The sequence below is a fragment of the Rana temporaria genome, chromosome 1 (genome assembly GCF_905171775.1).
Source record: "Rana temporaria chromosome 1, aRanTem1.1, whole genome shotgun sequence".
NCBI classification, from domain to species: domain Eukaryota; kingdom Metazoa; phylum Chordata; class Amphibia; order Anura; family Ranidae; genus Rana; species Rana temporaria.
The window spans coordinates 124,560,758-124,578,181 of record NC_053489.1 but is presented as its reverse complement, the minus strand read 5'-3'; the positions used below and the strand labels follow the sequence as shown (position 1 = coordinate 124,578,181).

The following is a 17,424-nucleotide window of genomic DNA, read 5'->3' as shown; positions in this document are numbered from 1 at the left end:
GTCCGCGGAAGGAAGGTTATTGCTTTTTCTCTCAATAAAGATGAGAGCAGTTAATCTATCTGAAGGTTTTCAGATATAAAAGGCTGGCGTTTTTATGGTGCTGCCAGAAGACCCTAGATATGGGCAGGCAGTATTCAGATCGGCTATTAAGATGGTCTCTCTCTCTCTCTCGTTAGAGTAAGAAGGGTCAAGGCCTAGCTGAAGCTACTCGGATACAGAAAACTGAGAGGTTTGCGCTTCCAGGAGGCCCCAGGAAAGGGCAGGCAGCGTCTAATTCAACTGTTTTCAATGTTGATTCATCAGGTTATTATTCAGGCTTGTGGTTTAGAGAGTGGGATTCCCCCTGGCTTTTGTTGGGGGCTTCCTACCAAGATAGTAATCGCTTTGCGCGATGCATTACCAAGCCTTTATAACTCAGATTTGCAGGGCCGCAACTTGGTCGTCTGTGCTTACGTTCACTAATTCCTATGGGTGAACATAAGACGGCAAGAGGATGCAGCTTTTTGGCGCAGTATGCTGCAGGCAGCATTAGAAGTCCTCTCATCTAATGGCGGTCTGCGTTGTTGGTGTCTCCCTCCCCTCAGTAGGCATTGCTATGGGACATCCCACATAGTTATTACTATGCAGCTCTGTGTCCTGTGATGTACTATAAAGAAAATAGGATTTTTATATACAGCTTACCTGTAAAATCCTTTTCTTGGAGTACATCACGGGACACAGAGCTCCCACCCCTTTTGTTTGGGGATATTGGGACACTTATTGCTTTGCTACAAAAACTGAGGTACTCCCAGTATGGGAGGGGTTATATAGGGAGGGAACTTCCTGTTTAATTGATTACACCAGTGTCCAGCACCTGAAGGTAGACTCTATAACCCACATAGTAATGAATATGCAGCTCTGTGTCCCGTGATGTACTCCAAGAAAAGGATTTTACAGGTAAGCTGTATATAAAAATCCTATTATTGTATAGTAATGAAGATAAAATCACAGTAGAAAATTGGTCACAACCAAACTCTGTAGACTCAAAACAATTGCAGCATAGATGTTAAGGATAGAAGTCGGTGAACACATACCAGCCAGAGTTCACACCGGGAGGCGGCTACTGATGGTCACGGGGGTGTCTTACTCTGTTCCCTGCATTACAAACTGGGAGACACCAAAGGGATGGCCGTGCTGTGTGATGTCCAGGACCCAGAATTGATGTCATGTCGTGGATGGGAGGGGATTATGCTGCCAAGCTTGGCAGCTGTGTCAGAGGGGTAGTTAACCCTGGAGTGCTCTCTCACCAATAGGAAGGGAAAGGAGTCCGACATCCCATGTGACCATCAGAAGCCGCCACCCAGCATGAACTCTATGGATTTCCCAGCTGGTATGTGTTCACTGACTTCCATCCTTACCATCTATGCTGCGATTCTTTTGAGCTTACAGAGTTCGGTTGTGACCCGATTTCTACTGTGATTTTATCTTCATGACTATACAATAAATGTTTTATTTTAAACTTTTTGGAAGCTAGTCCCGTTTATTAACCATTTATTCATTCACCATTGATATATCTTTATACCTCTATATAGATATCGATATATTTGGACACCCCCTGTTTGCCAGTGCGTACCGTAGAGGCTTTGCATTTTTTACTATGTCCATCTCTCCAGTGGATTGCTAGCAGCACAGTACTGTGGGTTCAAGGATATTTAATACATGCATGTCCCAGCCCAAGTGATCCAACCAACGCCTTTGGTCCTGTGTTGTTGTTTTTTTGTTTGTTTTTTCTACTTCCTGTTTTAGTATTGTTTTCTGGTTAAACTGGGATCAGTGCACCGAACAGAGGTGATGATGCCAATTCACTCTCCAGTAAAGCCTAGTACACACGGGCCAAATGTCTGGTGCTCTCTGTACCCTTCTGCTCCAGCATTCTCTGTGAACTACAAAACACTTCCTATGTGATGGGGGAGAGGGGATCTGCAGCCCCTAAACACAACCTGTTCTAAGGTGACAATACTGCTCCATAGATACCGTACAGCAAGTGAGTGTTGTCACTAGGCAGGAAATGTATTACTGGCAGGATCACAGGGCGAGTGTGTGTAATTCATTGCATAATACTGTCTTACCCTGTAACAAAAGACACATCACAATGTAGGAATTACTCTGTACATGAAACTGAAAGAATAAACTGAAATGAATAGAAATGTAGCCGAGTTTGGATTATGTTGGTCATTACAGTGTATATAAACCCGAACAATGAATTTAGCCCCTGTGCTACATTCTGCTCTGTTAAATGCATTGTTGGTTCTGTAAGTGCAAAAAGTTTATTGATCCTGTGAGATGATAATGTCCTTTGTTCCCTGCCTCTGCTCACTGTTCTCATTTAGCATTGTTCCCTGTTCTCTCTGTGAACTACAAAAAAACTCTCCTTATGTTATGGGGAAATAGTGAAGTGTTTTGTAGTCCTAAAACAGTCACTGCCCAAGGCTGTTTTGATACACATAATACATGTACAAATCCTAAATTTTAAATGCATGTTCTGGTTTAGCAGTGTCTGCGTAATGCTTAGTGGGGATAGTTTTGCTGCTGAAACAACTGGTATCTGTGGATTGGTTCTGTTCTCTTTTATGTGTTGCGCTACTGCCCTCTAGTGTATACTACAGATTTATGATTTCTATTTGTAGCTAACCGTAAGGTGGGCTCCCAGAAGATAGCCTGGGGTAACTCAACAAATCTTTAACGGCTCACACAGTCTTGAACTGCCAGCTTATGTCCTATGCTATTTTAAGCATAATTTTATCATCTTTTATATATAAACCTTGAAACCAGTCAGTCGTGATCCGGTTATGTATGTGACTTGGCTCACCATGGCCTGCTTTTTACACTCTGAAGGGGTTTATGCTTTTAGTGCAATTGAATCTTTTTGTAATGTGTTCCTATTTAGACTGTTCACATTTTGGGATAATATTTATTTTTATTTTTATTTTTATTTTTCAGATAATCCAGCAGTTTGGGCTGGATTAATGGCTGCCTGTCAAGCAGAGTATACGGTTTCTTGCCTCAATAAAGCACAAGCCAAATGCCCAGAATTTAATGTGAAATTTTTAGCATCTGTGAAATCCAAAAGTAAGTACCCACTGTGACATATAGTACCCACTGTGACATATTGTGTGTGTGTGTGTGTGTGTGTGTGTGTGTGTGTGTGTGTGTGTGTGTGTGTGTGTGTGTATAAATAAATTATACAATTATAAATACATTATAATAATAATAATACATAAAAGTGAAAATCATAAACAATTCAAACCCTTGAAATTCAATTAATCTTGTATAAATGAATCCACAGTTAAGCAGTTCCTCTTCAATGTGCAGTTGATCATCAGTGTGAATGAGATCTACTCATGATAAAAGTGAAATCAATTTAATATAGTCCAAATTCATAAAGAAAAAGTCCCAAAACCTAGCCAGCTTCTTGGATGCAATGAACATACAATGTTGTGTCATGAGAAAGAAGGGTGCCACCAGATCACTTAACCCAAAAGTAAAGTAGGCTCCTTACCAAACACAGCGATTTCACAAAGAGATCATAAAGCGCCCTGCTTCCCCATAGTACCACTCAATCTGGCCATAAAGATCCAGTTTCCAAGATTCAAAGGTGTTAAGGTTCTGGATAGAGGACATGCAATATTATAAGGAGCACAGAGTGCAGAGGAAAAGTATGACGGCAGCCGCAGAGAGAGAGAGAGATCTGGCAGGCTGGATGGAATTGCTGTCCCAGGACGTTAGAAGTACATGAGGTCGGATTTAATAACAATGCACGGATGGCAGCAGGTGAGTGAGTGGGAGTACCTGCAACTTAAGCACTTAGTAAGTAAAATTCCCCAACCAATTAGAGAAGAGAAAACACTAAACCCAATTGAAAAACTTTTCAATATCAATACGCCTTTGAAACATGGAATTTCTCAAATGTACGATATATTAACATAATTAGAAGGAAGGGGGGCCCTACCCTATATAGGGAAATGGGAACAAGACTTGGCAATAAAGTTGGAAGAAAGACAAATGATAAAAGCAGTTTACAACTATGCAACAGATATCACTACCATAGAAGCTAACTATAAGTGTCTGGTAAGATGGCACCTGACCCTAGAAAGAATTAATACATTTCAGCCAAGTAGGTCCTCCCCAGTGCTGGAGAGAGTGTAAACAGAGGGGAACAACAATACACATTTGGTGGAAGTGCCCAAAAATAAAAGAATATTGGAATAATATGCTAGAATATATCGAGGAGATAACCAGGGAAAGGATCCCTCAAAACCCTTGGAACGTGTTGTTCCATGGGAGCAATAAAACAGAAAAACAATACAAAGAAACCTTGCTCCCTCCCCTGCTCAATGCTGCAAAAGCTCTGATCCCAAAAAATTGGTTGCAGGTGCAGAAACCATCTATAAAAGAATGGACACAGAGAGTAGATCATACATGCGAGACGGAGTACCTCTGCAGCAGGGAGCAGGGAAAAGAGGAAAGATATTGGTTAATCTGGAAGAAATGGCGCGAGTTTAAGAGAACAGAGAAATATGCAGTAGCTATGATAGAAACGGATGGGCCTGAAATAAGCTAAAAAGGCAAAAATATCAGATCGTATAAATATAGGATGTTTGTAAGATTTTAAAATGTTTATGTATTCAGTAATGTATCTGAAAACATTCTTGGAATAAAATAAAGTAAAAAAAAAAAGTACATGAGAGATCTCGGTCGGGTCACCTGAGCACCTGAGCCTGCTCGCTATTCAGACTTATTTTTTTTGTTTCAAAACATTTTTATGTACCCACCTATGGAGGAGGGAGGGAAATACTATAGGTTGTCACGTCATTAGCAGCTCTGAGTCTTCTGGGGCTGCTGACATCACATTCAGGATGGCACTACCCATCAAAAGTCTCGGAACTTTCGAACGTCTACACAAAAGAGGCTTTTACACATAAATAACAAGCATAAAGTACACATATAATCTTATGGGAAGAATTTTTATTTAATTGGACAGTGTGATGACAGCGTCTCTTTAAGGGTGGAATAATTAAATGGCTAAAGTTTGGTAGCAGAAACCGTGGAACGTCTTTAAAAACGCTATACAACTGTTTTTAATGTATGGGTATATATTACCTTCTACATATATCTTCCACTTTTAAGAAAATAGCCGGGATTGTTGAAATTCATTGTATGTCTGTATCTTCAGACATTTGATGCATGAGTACCTAGTGCAATAGAATAGAGCAGGGATATTCAATTAGCGGACCTCCAGCTGTTGCAGAACTACAAGTCCCATGAGGCATAGCAAGACTCTGACAGCCGCAAGCATGACACCCAGAGGCAGAGGCATGATGGGATTTGTAGTTTTGCAACATCTGGAGGTCCGCTAATTACATATCCCTAGAATAGAGGCTGCCGGATATAAATTGCAGTTATTCAAAAGCCTGTGATGACTAATTCTTTCTGGAAAGTTTTTTTTTTCCAAGTTTTTTTATTCTCATTGATTTCTTGTATTATTATGCGTCACATAACATATATATTTATTTATTGTTAAGCCAAAGCAATGACGCAGCTTCCAACTAATTATGCAAAGTCCTTGGAGACCTGGTCCTTGTGCCAAGCCATTTCTTCATTGAAAGATCAAGATAAACTTTCAGAGGCTGAGGCTTTGTGTACTAAGGTAAAGGTACATTTTATGTTTAAGTTTTGTATTTATTTATATATGACTATTTTGAATTGAAGGTCTTCCACTTCACTTGTACTTATGTCTTGGTTTGATAGCTGGGTGTAGGACTCACTCATAACTCCAGCAAACAGCCATGCAGCTCATAGGTGACCATGCATGTTTTTGCTTGGCTTTCTTCAGATAGGTTTAGAAGGCATTCCAATTAGTTTCTAAGTTAGACTGTGCCTACAGAACCCACTTTGTAAGCCGACAGAAAAATATAACAAAGCAGGAACAAAAATTGTCTCTGGACAGCCGCACTCTGAACAAATTGTAGCGTTTCACACTGAAACTAGTGCTTAGTCATAGCACTCATAGAACTCAGCTATGACTAAGCACTAGTTTCAGTGTGAAATGCGTCAGCAGTTGGGTTTTATTTTACTTTGCTGTGACTTGTAGTGCTGTCCTTCTTTTAATAAAGGCTACAATTTTTTCAGAGTGCGGCTTTCCAGAGACAATTTTTGTTCCTGCTTTGCTAAGTGCATTGCCTGCCTGTTCGTTTGGGTTCCCACCTGGAGCGGCTATTCCCTTTTCCCCAGAAAAAAATAACAGGTTGCTTCTGAACTGCTGGGCTGCTCACATGTAAGGTAATTTGTTATGAGAGGAATATGTAGGCTGCCATTGCAGAGCACAGTTTCTGAAACTACTAGTTACAGGCAGTGGCTGCCGCTTATGCAGGGCACATAGTTTTCTGTACAGTTTTATGCCTGCAACAGTAAATAAGGCATTTATACAATAGTGTCCTGCTTCTGTGTACAGTAACTGGAAATAATTCTAAAACTTTCCTCTTCCTTTTGATTAGCAGAATTCGATCTCCAGCTTTAAAGGAACTTGTAACATTTATTGCTGGTGGCTCTGTAGATTACATTTATAAGGTTTCATTCAGATGGGTTCCTGCATCCACCCCAGGCTGCACACAGACATCATGTAAAGGTGGATGTCCCACAGCTGCTGCTTGTCAAAATTTGACATGCATGCAGGAGCAGGTGCACGCACAGAGTCTGTGTTGGGATTTGTGCACCCATTTCTGTATGCATGTCACATTTTGATATGTGGATGTGTCCATGCAGCCACTGCATCATCCTCATCCACCTCTATAGGCTGCCTGAACACAGCCTACAGGTGCAATTACAAACGTAGCATGTACACAAGACAGGTGTCAACACCTGTCTGAAAAAAGCCTTAAAAGTAATGGCAACTACACATATCCAAGATTACAGTTGTGCTCATAAGTTTAAATACCCTGGCAGAATTTATGATTTCTTGGCAATTTTTCAGAGACTATGAATGATAACACAAAAACATTTTTCACTCATGGTTAGGCTGAAGCCATTTATTATCAATCAACTGTGTTTACTATTTTTTAAATCATAATCACAACAGAAACTATCCAAATGACCACAATCAAAAGTTTACATACCCAGGTGATTTTGGCCTGATAACATGCGCATAAGTTGACACAAGATGGTTTGCATGGCTATTGTAACCATCCTCGCCTGTGATCTGTTTGCTTGTAATTGGTATGCGTTTATAAAAAGGTCATGGAGTTTCTGGACACTCTTTCATCCAGTGTGGCACTGACATTTCTGGATTCTGAGTCAATGGGAAAGCAAAAGAATTGTCAAATGATCTGCATGAAAAGGTAGTTGAACTGTATAAAACGGGAAAGGGATATAAAAAGATATCCAAGAAATTGAGAATGCAAATCAGCAGTGTTCAAACTCTAATCAAGAAGTGGAACATGAGGGTTTCTGTTGAAACCAAACCACGGTCAGGTAGACCAACTAAAATATCGGCCACAACTGCCAGGAAAATTGTTCGGAATGCAAAGCCACAAATAACTTCAGGTGAAATACAGGGCTCTCTGAAAACATGTGGTGTGGCCGTTTCAAGATGCACAATAAGAAGGCACTTGAAGAAAGATGGGCTGGATGGTTGAGTCCCCAGAAGAAAGCCATTACTACGCAAATACAAAATAAAAGGTGTAGCGCTATAAAGTGGTGATAATAAACAAAAAGTTCATATGCAGAAGGTTCAATAATGTGAAGATGCCAGGTTGATCAAAACAAGATGCACTATTGAAGATATTCCATGAGATAAGGAGAGAGCGACCGTCACGAACACTCAATATAACTGACCCTTACCAACAGTGTATGGGGTATATACAATAGATGGTAGCATCCACAGTTCCTCCTATTCGTAAAACGGACCAGTACATGAGTAATGAAGACAGACATCCTTCTTCCACTGACCCACCAGGTATGCACAAAACTTAATCTCGGCAGAACTTGGCTATAGGTATGCTCCAAAATTGAAGCCCGATATTCACATAAAAAGAACATGCTCATCGTGCAGACATCCAAAAAGGACCAACATTTATTAGATAAAAGCAACAAGTAAACTTGCATAATAAATAAGCATTACAAGCAAAAGAAAGTGTCTAGCCATTCCTACCAACAATATGGTGACCACATCTCCGTCCGCACCAATACGTCACACGTCCCTTGCTTCACCCAACGTTTCATCACACACCTGCATCTTCAGGGGTGTGGTCATGATGTGTGATGCTTCTATTTATATGGGACAGACCTGAACGAAAAACCAGAAGTTGGGTGCGTTCCATAAGGCAGAAGTCGTCACCTCCAAGCCACAGGACAGCACCCACCGGAAAAAAAAAACAACCTAAAAACCTACGATGTGCTCTATAGGCCGAAAGTACCAATGTCCAAGGTCCAGGAGCACACTTAATAGGAGAGGCTAGCATAAATTAGTAAAAACTAAAAAACTAGGGTATGCTCCAAATACCGGAAGTTGTCCCCTCCCAGACACCGGAATGTAACCACCAATAGAGGCCAGCATATATGAGCACACAATGCGCTCCACAGGCCGGAAGTAAACACCTCCATGGCCCAAAAGAACATCCAATGCGAAGAGCTGACGCAGCTGGTCCTACACAGTGTTACCCTCTTGCCTTCTACAGGCAAAGAGGCAACACTTAAATATAAAATAACATCAATAATAGATGCATTTTAATTTAAGGACTAATACTAAATATAAGGGAGGAGGAATTGTGTGTATGTACGGACAACACAAATAAAAAATTATTTGTGTAAAAAAGCGGACCTACAAAGCAGCGAGCAAACTCTTGTGGTAGTAAGGCAATAAATACATAGAACATAAAAATACATAAAGGACATAAAAAATTACAAACAACCACGTTACTCACACCTAATTCAATAAATATAGTAAAAAACGTAAACTGCTGAAAAATAAATAAAATAAGAACCTCATAGCACTCAAACCCAGTAATAAAGGATAAGAGAATGGATTCAATCAAAGAATCCATATGGTGACATTATAATATTATCATAGAATGGATATTAATTGGTACATCAAACCCTAGATGGAATAAATCAAGACACTCTATCCGTTATTAATAAATGCATTAACATCCCATTCGATATTCATACCGAATGGGGTGCAAGTCTGGGCTTGACAGATCGACCTTGTTTCTAAACGGGAGACCTCTATCGATATATTACTCCCCCCCCCCCCCCTCCAATGACCAGGAAGAAAGTGCCCTCTGGGTTGCGATCGTGTTTAAGGCGTAATGTTTTGAGAGGCTATGTTTTGGAAAGCCACGTCTAATGTTAGCCACATGCTCATTGAGCCTTACATGTAGTGTACATATAGTTCGTCCTATGTATTGCAAACCACATGTGCATTTTATCACGTAGACCACATTTTTTGTGGAACACGTAATAAAAGGTTTGATCTGGAGTATTTCATGAGTTGAAGTTGACTGGGAGGAATCTGTCCTGCTCCTATTTGCATTCAATTTACAAACAGGACATTTCCTGCAGGGGAAGAAACCCCCCATATTCTGAAAGAAGGAAAGCTGCTTAGGTGGAGCAACCAAATCAGGAGCAACCTGTAGTTTCAATGGTGGGACTACTCTATAGACAACACGAGGCATTTTAGGTAAAATCGGACCGGGAAACCCAGTCGCCTTTTAGGACCTTCCAATGTTTTTCATGATCTTTTGATATCGAACTGCTGGGTTGGAATAGCTAGTAATAAAAGAAAAATTGAAATAATCATCCTGTTTCCCTGGTTTGACAACCAATAGGTCTTCTCTATTCCTTTCTTCTGCCAGTCTAAATGCTCCATCAAGATCGATTGCACTATAACCTTTTGAAGGGATCGTCCTCTGAGGATTGACCCCTCTTACAAAATCATCCTGATTAGTGCAATTCCTCCTTAACCTCAGAAACTGACTTCTAGGGATCGATTTCAGCCAGGCCTTATGATGGCAACTCTTAGTATCAATACAATCGTTATGATCGGTTTCCTTGAAATACGTAGATGTAGTAATTTGGCCATTAATCACTCTGATTCTAAGGTCAAGGAAATGAATGTCTGAACTACTGGCTTCATGGGTAATGACGATGCCTATATCATTAATGTTCAAACCAATAATGAAATTATTGAGGGATTCAAGATCTCCTTCCCAAAGGAGGAGGATGTTTATATATCTTTTCCAGAATACCAGTTCAGACCTGGATTCCTGATAGACGGCATCCTCCTCACACTTGGCCATAAAGAGATTGGCCATGCTTTTTTTATTACTACGCAAATGCCAGAAAGTATCCTGCTTACAATACGCCAAACAGCACAGAGACAAACCTCAAACATTCTGGCACAAAGTCATTTGGAGTGATGAGACCAAAAGTTTGCTTTTTGGCTCCAACCATAAATGCTGCATTTGGAGAGGAGTCAACAAGGCTTATGATGAAAGGTACACCATTCCTACTGTGAAACACGGAGGTGGATAGCTGATGTTTTAGGGATGTATGAGCTACAAAGGCACAGGAAATTTGGTCAAAATTGATGGCAAGGTGAATGCAGTATGTTATCAAAAAATACTGGAGGAACATTTGCATTCATAAGCCAGGAAGCTGCGCATGGGACTTACTTGGACATGCCAACATGACAATGATCCAAAACACAAGGCCAAGTCGACCTGTCATTGGCTACAGCAGAGTAAAGTGAAGGTTTTGGAGTGACCATCTCGGTCTCCTGACCTCAATATCACTGAGCCACTCTGAGGAGATCTCAAACTTACAGGAACTGGAAGCTTTTTGCCAAGAGGAATGGGCAGCTTTACCATCTGAGAAGATAAAGAGCCTCATCCACAAATACCACAAAAGACTTCAAGATGTTAAAGGGGGCAATACACGGTATTAAGAACTGGGATATGTAAACTTTTGATCAGGGTCATTTGGGTAGTTTCTGCTGTGATTATGATTTAAAAAGAGTAAACACAGTTGACTGATAATACATGGCTTCAGCCAAACACTAACCATGAGTGAAAGAAAGAAAGGTTTTTGTGTTATTCATATTCTATGAAAAATGGCCAAAAAATCATAAATTCTGCCAGGGTGTATAAACTTATGAGCACAGCTGTACATTTATTTACTGATCATGCTTAGGAGCTTGTGTACTTGGAAGCACTTGGGCATGTAGTGCACCCAGTGGTCATTGACATTGACGTACAGCCGCAGCTGGTGTAAAGCTGCTGCATCTGACAGCCTGTCGCTGACTTGAGCAGGCTGCTGGCAGTGGATGTACCCCAACACCTGTGACTCCCAGGCATGGAAATACAATGAGCTCTTGCGGTGTACACCTGAATGCCTACATTCGCATGCGCCCTATGCCGACTAGGGCTTTTAATATCTAGATTTCTTTGTGTCTTCTTTAAAGTAAGATTACAATTTTATTACTGAATAATTCTAATCATGAGAATATTGTCAGAATACCAGTAGACTTTGTTTGACTAATGTTGTTTTCTTACAGGGAATAAAAAGCTATCCGGAGGAGCCACCATTTTTTTTGCTTTTAAGACAAGTTCGGTACAAGCAGCTCATTCAATCCCATGCACCCTCCTCCGAATCTGTTCTGGAAGAACTAAAGAAAACGTTAAAATTCAATGCCAATTCCCAGTCTTCATGGCATGTAAGTCTGTTTGTGTCCAGCAGGTGGCTGCAGTGTTGTGTGCTGCTTTTTGTTCTGGAAACAACCACTTCTATAGTGTGGCATAAATTGTAAAATTGTATATGTTTTATGTCTACTCACTTTTCCAGTAATCTACTTCCTTTATATGTGCAAGGATCTCCTTACAGTAGCAAGACAAAATATGTATTGAGAATTGCACATCTGGCCATAGTCAGTGGCTGAGCAAAATTTGCAGCCAGGCTTTGTCAGGAACTGATAATCAAATAATGACATTGTTCTTTTTAGCAGTGTCATTATCGGATCATTTACGGACAGCATAATGTCTGTTCATGTCCTGGTTAGAAGAGGGTAGACACTAAGGAAAGCTGGCCTGTCTGTGTCTCGTAGGGATATTTCCCTTCACGACCTCTCACAGAAATATAACAAAAAAAGAGGAATTAGTAAGGGGTTAGTCAAATGATTCTCCAAGTGGGGATAAAGATAACAAAAGCTGACAGGGGTTTTAACACTTCCCCACTCATCCCAAAATGTAAAGTGGTAATAACCCAAAAACTAAAACGTATTACCAGCTTACCAATTCTTAGATGTGGTGGTGGCATTGTGGAGATCCAGCCAGTATACACAGACCGAAACTTGCCGGTTCAGTAGGATGCAAATTTCTGTCTCTGTGTACTGCTATAGGTTCAGCAGAAGCCAGTCTAATGACTGACTTTTGTTAAACAGTCATGCTGGTAAACCAACGTTTGATCACCGCCAGCAGCCAATAGCTACAACACCAATCTGTGCATTCTGAAAAATTATATTTAACAGAAACTAGTTGATGGCTGGTCCTGGTGGTCCCTGCCACATCCCAAATACATATTTGAAAAGGAGATGCCCCAAGGGATAGTGTGGGCAGGGAACCAAAGCAGGGTAGGAAATAGTACAAAGATTATGTATAAAAGTATACATTTTATTAATACACAATTATATAAACTGATTAAAAGTTGTGGAAACTCAGCATGATAATACGATTGCTTACTGCTGCACTACAAAGTGTGACGATGGCCAAAAATGGCTGCACATGATGGTGACAACAACAATCCTACATGTTTCGGAGAGCATAAGGGGTTTGATTCCTCCTTATAATATATATTTCCTTCTTCAGGGATTGGAAAATGGTAAGCATATGTGTTTCTAGTAAAGAGAAAATTGCAATGTGTAAATAGACAAAAGAGTACAAAAATGAATAATATAACATGTAACCATAAATTTGCAAAGAACTGGCAGATATGCATGTAACTATAGATGTAAATACTCACAAATCATGTTTTCAACAATGGAATAATGCATTCCAGACAGCAGGGTGGCAGGCCAGGGCTCACGGGAGCCACAAGAAAGGGGCATGGATCTGTCGGGCAGAAAAAAAAAATTCTTGTGTTATATTTCACAGTATTATACATACATTTTTTTTCTGCCCGATAAATCCATGCCCCTTTCTTGCGGCTCCTGTGAGCCCTGACCTGCCGCCCTTCTCTCTGGAGGCTTATATCCATTGCCGGCTGTCTGACCCAGATCCAAATGCTTGGAGTTATCCTCACTACTAAGTGCAGTGATATTTCACCAGCTGAGAAAGTCTTTGTCTCCACACCACCTGTTTCCAATTAGGTGTTGGGTTTTATACTGGACCAACACACACTCTGACACCACCAATGTGTCAAAAAATCTGTGCATTATTTTATTGTTGAAGTACTCTTTTGTCTATTTACACAATGCAATTTTCTCTTTACTAGAAACACATATGCTTACCCTTTTCCCTACCATGAAGAAGGAAATATATATCGTAAGTAGAAATCAAACCCCTTATGCTCTCCGAAACATGTAGGACTGTTGTTCTTACCATCATGTGCATGCATTTTTGGCCATTGTCGCATTTTGTAGTGCAGCAGTAAGCAATTGTATTATAATGCTGTGTTTCCACAACTTTTAAACAATTTATATAATTTTGTATTAATAAAATGTATACTTTTATACATAATCTTTGTACTATCTATTTCCTATCCTGTTTTGGTTCCCTGCCCACACTATCTCTTGGGGCATCTCCTTCTTTCAAATCTGTGCATTCTGATACAGAACAGCGGGAGAGTTCCCTGCATTCACATTGCTTCTGTTGATGTGGGCATCTGCCTTTTTGTTTTTTTTCTTTAGTTCAACCCATTGGTTGGAAACAAAATTAAAATTAAAGTGTATACTCTGCTTTAGGGTGGCTGTACTCTATGAAGTAGCAGCTGGGGCGTCTTAGAATAGTAGCATTGTCAATATGGGGAGAGAGTAGAGTTAAGCTAGCCATGCACGATACAGTCTGATTTGTATATTCTACTCCCCCCTCAGACTGGCCTGGCAGCGCTGTCACTGACCTCCCCTCGGGTGCACTGTGCAGGGCTCAGTCGGCTCCAGCTTGATGACTCTCCCATAACCCCCATCCTGGGGCACTCCCATTCTTGACTCTTCTCCAGTCTCTCTCTCAGAGACTGCAGACATGATAAGAGATGGTTAGAGGCTGCGGGCATGGTACAGGAGATTTCGGAGGCTGCGGACATGGTACAGGAGATTTCGGAGGCTGCGGACATGGTACAGGAGATGTTGGAGGCTTGCAACATTGTACGAGAAATGTCGGAGGCTGCGAACATAGTACAGAAGATGTCGGAGGCTGCGGACATGGTACAGATGATGTCAGAGGCTGCGGACATGGTACAGGAGACTTTGGAGGCTGCGGACATGGTACCACGAGACGTCGGAGGCTGCGGACATGGTACCACGAGACGTCGGAGGCTGCGGACATGGTACCACGAGACGTCGGAGGCTGCGCACATGGTACCACGAGACGTCGGAGGCTGCGGACATGGTACCACGAGACGTCGGAGGCTACGGACATGGTACCACGAGACGTCGGAGGCTGCGGACATGGTACCACGAGACGTCGGAGGCTGCGGACATGGTACCACGAGACGTCGGAGGCTGCGGACATGGTACCACGAGGCGTCGGAGGCTGCGGACATGGTACCACGAGGCGTCGGAGGCTGCGGACATGGTACCACGAGGCGTCGGAGGCTGCGGACATGGTACCACGAGGCGTCGGAGGCTGCGGACATGGTACCACGAGGCATCGGAGGCTGCGGACATGGTACCACGAGGCGTCGGAGGCTGCGGACATGGTACCACGAGGCGTCGGAGGCTGCGGACATGGTACCACGAGGCGTCGGAGGCTGCTGACATGGTACCACGAGGCGTCGGAGGCTGCGGACATGGTACCAGGAGGCGTCGGAGGCTGCGGACATGGCACCAGGAGGCGTCGGAGGCTGCGGACATGGCACCAGGAGGCGTCGGAGGCTGCATACATGGCACCAGGAGGCGTCGGAGGCTGCGGACATGGCACCAGGAGGCGTCGGAGGCTGCGGACATGGCACCAGGAGGCGTCGGAGGCTGCGGACATGGCACCAGGAGGCGTCGGAGGCTGCGGACATGGCACCAGGAGGCGTCGGAGGCTGCGGACATGGCACCAGGAGGCGTCGGAGGCTGCGGACATGGCACCAGGAGGCGTCGGAGGCTGCGGACATGGCACCAGGAGGCGTCGGAGGCTGCGGACATGGCACCAGGAGGCGTCGGAGGCTGCGGACATGGCACCAGGAGGCGTCGGAGGCTGCGGACATGGCACCAGGAGGCGTCGAGGCTGCGGACATTGCACCAGGAGGCGTCGAGGCTGCGGACATGGCACCAGGAGGCGTCGAGGCTGCGGACATGGCACCAGGAGGCGTCGAGGCTGCGGACATGGCACCAGGAGGCGTCGGAGGCTGCGGACATGGCACCAGGAGGCGTCGGAGGCTGCGGACTTGGTACCAGGAGACTTCAGAGGCTGCGGACATGGTACACAATATAAATTCAACCTCATCCAGTGCCCATCAAATTCAGCCTACCAGTGCCTGGATCACACAAAGCGGCGATCTCCCGATGTGTCATGAAGCTTTGATTTGAATTGCCCGGGCGGCCACTGTAACAAAGTGCCACCGACTGCTATGATACACATCACACTGATTCAATTTCCCGGCATTGAATCAGTTTTCCGTCTATCACAGGAGCCGGTCTATAGCAGCCACCAACCATTTCAGATCCAAGCTCCATGACACAACAGGAGATACCTGCTGTGTGTGACGTGCACCCGCCCTGGATCGGCCCTGGGTGCCGCTGAGGCCACAGCTCAAAGTCGCCCCAGGGCAGGTGGCCTACTGTGAAATTTCCTCCTATCCTGGTAGGCCGGTCCAGCCCTGAGTGTAGGAGTCTCACTGATTGGATACAGGTTGATTGGATTGTTTGGGTTTGTCGTTTTATTTAATTTGTCTTTGTAAATCTAAAGAAGCTTGTATAGAGACTATACAATCTGATTGTCTAGTAAATGGCTACCTCTAGCTAAACTTTCAGATTTAGATAAACTGGATTAACAAACTGGCCGGTTTAGCAGGAACTGGGCAAACCTTAATACAGCTATGGGCAGGCAGCCTGTCGTGTGTGCCATGTGTGTGTGTGTGTATGTATATGTGTGTGTATGTATATGTGTGTGTGTGTGTGTGTGTGTGTGTGTGTGTGTGTAGATAGATATATAGATATAGATATAGATATAGATATATAATATAGCGCACTGCCACTGGCTATATTCTGTATTCTGACCAAAAGTAAACCTCCCGCTGTCGGAATTTAATAGCGCAGCAAGAGGGATTCTCCATCAACACTGACTGTGTTGATAGAAGAATCAAGCCATTTTCTTTCCTTTGACCTGTAGTTGAAGAAAGGAAAATTGCATAATGAATGGCCTGCCAAGACTTTTTTAGCAGTTGCAGCAACTGCATTTTTTCCTATTCGGATATAGAATTTCCATAGATGAATAAAAGCTGACGATTGTAAGCACCTCTGTCAGTGGTAAATGGCTTGTCTCAGAACCTTCTAACTGCTAATTTGTCTGGACAAAGCCAAAAAGCCTAAAAAGGAAAATGAATGTAGCCACCACATCTAAGAATTGGTAAGTTGCAGTATATTTTTTTGCTATCGGGTTTAATAAAAATAAGTGACTTTCATTTCAATCATTTAAGTTTATAAAATAGTAACTAAGCCTTAAAAAAAAAGTAAATTCTTTATACTGTATTCAATAGAAAATGATCTGATTTGCATATACTTTAGATTGTCACAAAAGTTCTGCTTTACATTGAGATTTCATATTAACTTAACTTTTTCAAAGCCTGTTCTATGAAAACAAGAAGACAGAATAACTAGACATGAAGCCAGTCATGTGCTGGTATATATTGTACCCCTCAACAGTAGAGATCTAAAACGTTTACATATTGGCCTATAGATTGTTAAAAACGGTTTATGTACTGGCCCTTTAAAAGGGAACGTTTTATTTTGCAACATGATTAAAGTCTGGGATTCGAGCCTTAGTCAGATTTTTATTGCTGTGTCCCTATTGTCACATGACAAGTTGTACCCCATGTTTTCCAATGATAACCATTCATATATGTGCGACTTAAAAGTTGCTCTGACTTCAAAGGAGTTCATACGCTACTTTGGTCCGACTTTCATGCAACTTGATTGCCACAGACTTATCCTCAAAGATTGAATGAAAGTCATACTTTTTTACATGCAACATTGGG

At 42.4% G+C, this 17,424-nt stretch overlaps 1 protein-coding gene across 6 annotated transcripts in view; it reads left to right on the top strand.

Annotated features, from left to right (window-relative positions):
* Positions 1–17,424, top strand: part of TTC37 (tetratricopeptide repeat domain 37) — a 215,156-nt gene that overhangs the window by 123,227 nt on the left and 74,505 nt on the right. For 4 of the 6 annotated variants that reach the window (XM_040342341.1, XM_040342325.1, XM_040342317.1 and 1 more), the window contains 3 exons: positions 2,980–3,108; positions 5,562–5,692; positions 11,588–11,746. In XM_040342341.1, the coding sequence (XP_040198275.1) occupies positions 2,980–3,108; positions 5,562–5,692; positions 11,588–11,746 (419 nt within the window). The remainder of the gene's footprint in view (positions 1–2,979; positions 3,109–5,561; positions 5,693–11,587; positions 11,747–17,424) is intronic. The other 2 variants (XM_040342350.1, XM_040342332.1) reach the window with 1 other exon arrangement.